The sequence below is a fragment of the Colobus angolensis genome, unplaced genomic scaffold (genome assembly GCF_000951035.1).
Source record: "Colobus angolensis palliatus isolate OR3802 unplaced genomic scaffold, Cang.pa_1.0 Scaffold626, whole genome shotgun sequence".
NCBI lineage: Eukaryota > Metazoa > Chordata > Mammalia > Primates > Cercopithecidae > Colobus > Colobus angolensis.
Window position 1 is genome coordinate 106,003 of NW_012119888.1, and position 4,102 is coordinate 110,104.

Below are 4,102 nucleotides of genomic sequence, written 5' to 3' on the forward strand. Positions count from 1 at the left end.
TGACACCGTTCAGAGGGATCACACAGCAAACACGCCTAAAGCGTCCCTGTCCTGGTGGACACCAGCTGCTGCTCCCTGGCCCTCTGAGCTCTGCAAGTGCTCCCATGTGTTCTGCCTGAGCTGGCATCTCATGCCTATCACCATGACAACGCCTGTTCCAGAAAATCACCTAGCTTCTGTCCAAGGCCTCTCCTCCTCCTGCTGTTCCCAAACTCCAGGGCTCGGCACTACCCTGGACCACTTTGTCTCCGGAGCCAGTCCCACTTCCCTTTCACTTCTCAGACCCCAGCTCTGGCTGCACCTCCATTTTCAGCCTCTGTGGCTGCCCCTAGTCTTAGCTCCTCCCATGGGGAGGAAAGTTGGGCAGGATTGAGTGGGGCCTTGCCCCTGGGAAGGGTCTCAGTCACAGCAGCCCATGACCTCCCTGGCATCCACCTCTTTTCTTCCTTCTGGGCTTGTGCCTCCTGGCTAGGCTGGGACACTGCCTGGCCTGGAGGAGCCCCTCACACAGGGCATGCTCCAGTAGCCACGTGCTGAGCAAAACAGGCACTGGGGCCCACTTGTCAGGGTCCTGCCTTGCCCCATCCGGACTAGGCTCATTTTTCTCCCTCTGTTGCTCAGGCTGCAATGCAGCGACATGATGACAGCTCACTGCAGCCTGAACTCCTGAATCCTAGACTCAAGCAATCCTCCTGCCTCAGCCTCCCAAGTACCAGGAATGATAGGTGTATGCCACCGGAAATGGACAATTTTTAGATTTTGCATAGAAATGGAGTCATGCTATGTTGCCTAGCCTGGTCTCAAAATCCTGTCCTTAATGGATCCTCCCACCTCAGCCTTCCGAAGTCCTAGGATTACAGGTGTGAGCCACAGAACCTGGCCTTGGCTCATCTGCAAGGGAGGAAAGCTTGCATGGAGCACCTGCCATGCACCAGGCTCTGCGGGAGATGCTTTATACACCGTGTGCAATTTGCAGCCATCTGCCTGTGCTGTAGGAATCACAGGTCTCTATGTAACAGTGATGAACTCCCCATGACTGTAATTCCAGCACTTTGGGAGGCTGAGGCGGGAAGACTGCTTCAGCCCAAAAGTTCAAGGCCAGCAGGAGACTGTCTCTACAGAAAAGAAAAAATTAGCCAGGCTTGGTGACATACTCCTGTGGTCCCAGCTACTTGGGAGGCTGAGGTGGCGGGATTGCTTGAGCCTGGAAGGTCAAGGCTGCAGTGAGCCATGATCACATCACTGCACTCTAGCCTGGGCAGTAAAGCAAGATGCTGTTTTAAATCAATACATAAAATTATAAACTCCAGTGATAAGGATGATAGAGCTGCTCTGGGACTGTGGCTCAAGCCCCATCACAGGTAGACCGTGTGGATCAGCAGCAAGATCATGGAGCCCACGATTCCTGGAATGTCCCCGCAGGGATCCTCACCTTATGTTGAGTTCCTCCAACACGTTGTTGGCCTTAAGAGCCTCACCCACTGCAGAGGCTCCAGGATCCCCAAAGCCATTGTATGAGATGTCTAGAACTTTCAGGAAGATGTTTGCCTAGAATACCGAAGAGTGAAGTCATGAGACCCCGTCTGACAGTGGAGCAAGCCAGGGTGCCACAGCCTCAGAGACCAGGAGTCCTGAGGAGCAAAGATAAGGGATAAAGGGCAGAAGGGGAGAGGCTCCAAGGAAGGGTCAGGAAAGTGCCATGCAGATCCCCCGGGGGCTACAGCTTGGATGATGGCGGTCAACAGAGCCCAGTGGCCCAGAGCACAACAGGAAAGGACCGGTGTAGACGTGAATGGCCCTCAGAGAGACTGGGAGGGATGTGTGCAGAGCAGCAGCAGGCCCCAGAAACATTGAACGGACTCCACACCCACTTAATGGCTCTGGAGGGCAGGGATCCCAAGATCCAGTGAACAGCTGTTGGATGAAACCTGCCCAGGGTACTGTGATGGGAAGAACGGTAGGTGCTCTGGCAAGACAGAATGTGACATGCCACCTTGTGGGGCAGGACCCCAAAGTCAGTCCCTGTATCAGGGCAAGACAGCAGCTGCCATGGCCTGAGGAGGACTCCACAGGGTATCTGGCACTAGGGACATTGCAGACACCTTGTACCACCCTAGCACCAGCTTGAGCCGCCCATTCCCGAGCCCTATCAGCCACAACATGGAAGGGAACGGTGGGTGTTTGAGAGGCTGTGCTGGCATCCAAGGGTGCAAGGTCTTATCTCAGGAAACCACCTGCCTATGCCCAACAGTGAGCGTGTGTCACCAGACTGCACAGATGTCCCTTCCCAGCTGGGTGTCTGTGGCGTCTGGGGAAGGTGCAAGACATTCAACAGTGACCCTTCAGGAAATGATATGACAGTGAACACAGCATATTGTAGTCACTAAGTGAAGCCAGGAAAATTAAAATCACCTAAAGAAACAGTCTTTAAGCTCTGCTTAAAAGATCCAAGGTTCGGCCGGGCGTGGTGGCTCACGCCTGTAATCCCAGCACTTTGGGAGGCCGAGGCGGGTGGATCACGAGGTCACGAGTTAGAGACCATCCTGGCTAACATGGTGAAACCCCGTCTCTACTAAAAATACAAAAAAATTAGCCGGGCGTGGTGGTGGGCGCCTGTAGTCCCAGCTACTCGGGAGACTGAGGCAGGAGAATGGCGTGAACCCGGGAGGCAGAGCTTGCAGTGAGCCGAGATCGCGCCACTGCACTCCAGCCTGGGCGACAGAGCAAGACTCTGTCTCAAAAAAAAAAAAAAGATCCAAGGTTCATTTCCGAAGAGCTGCAGAGACAGGGAGCTGGCCCCTGGGAGACAGGCCCCAGCAGACAGGTTGCAGGGATGACTAGGTGGGGGCTTCATACCTCCAGTCCCCTGGCAAATGCCACAGCTCCTGGGCCTCGGAGGTGATTCCAGCTCACGTTAAGTTCGGTGAGTCCAGTGTTTTCTGCCAGGGCTGGTCCGAGTGTCTCCCCTTCAGAAACACCAAGAGAGACCTTCTGACTCACTCTCTTCACTCCTTCAAAAGATCGCACTGATACCCACTGTGTGCTGAGCCTCTGCTGGGCAGGAGGGTCACAGACATGAAACTAACATGGGCCTGCCATGCCCTTAAGGAACTCACATTTCATGGGGGAAATACAAATACAAATGTATGGGATGTGAGCTATTCATTTAGACTGCAAAGAGGGAGGCATGGGAACAGAGTGGTGGCTAACCTGTCTTGCGGACAGTCAGGAAAGAGGACAGAGGAGATAACTCAGGACTGAGGAATTCCTGACGGGCTTGTGCATGCACAGTGGGGAGGAGGCACAGGAAAGTGCAAATGGCAGAGGCACCTGTGGAAATGCATGCAGGCTTGGAGCTGGGGCTGGGGAGGGGGAAGCCGGGGAGGGGGAAGCCAGTGAGGTGAGGAAGGAGTAACAGGCACTTGAGAGATGCTGAGGGGCCTTGAGTGCCAAGCTAAGGGGCTTAGGCAGCACACACAAGTGGCAAGGAGTCAGGGAGGGCCTTAAGAAGCGATGAGGCTGGACTAGCATTTCAGCAAGTGGCAGGTGTCCAGGATAGACTGGGCTGGGTGGGGGCAGAGGCAAAAGGCTGGGGGACCAGGTAGAAGGCTGGTGCCATAGGGTAGGCACGAGGTGACAGGGCTGGCACAGCTGTGATACAGAGGAGATGGGGGTGGTAGAGAAAGGAAGGTGAAAGCCAGGCAGTGGTGTGTGCCTGTGGTCCCAGCGACTTGGGAAGCTGAGGCAGGAGGATTTCTTGAGGCCAGGAGTTCAAGACCAGCCTGGACAAAAAAGGGAGACCTGGAGATGAAGGCGGAGCAACATGGCCGAAGAGAACCCTCCAGCAGTCATCCCACAACCCTCACAGAACACCAAAGTGAACATGTGGGGAAAAGGAAGAGCGATCAGACTGTTACTGTGCCTATGTAGAAAGAAGTAGACATAAGAAACTCCATTTTGTTCTGTACTAAGAGAAATTCTTCTGCCTTGAGATGCTGTTAATCTGTAACCCTAGCCCCAACCCTGTGCTTGCAGAGACATGTGCTGTGTTGATTCAAGGTTTAACGGATTTAGGGCTGTGCAGGATGTGCTTTGTTAAAGA

At 54.2% G+C, this 4,102-nt stretch overlaps 1 protein-coding gene across 1 annotated transcript in view; it reads right to left on the reverse strand.

Moving 5' to 3' along the window:
- The window catches only part of LRRC74B (leucine rich repeat containing 74B), a 21,509-nt gene that overhangs the window by 10,573 nt on the left and 6,834 nt on the right, over positions 1–4,102 (reverse strand). Inside the window, exons 5-7 of the mRNA XM_011963803.1 lie at positions 2,857–2,966; positions 1,433–1,548; positions 1,292–1,344 (exon numbers count right to left, since the gene is read on the reverse strand). Of these exons, the coding sequence (XP_011819193.1) occupies positions 1,292–1,344; positions 1,433–1,548; positions 2,857–2,966 (279 nt within the window). The remainder of the gene's footprint in view (positions 1–1,291; positions 1,345–1,432; positions 1,549–2,856; positions 2,967–4,102) is intronic.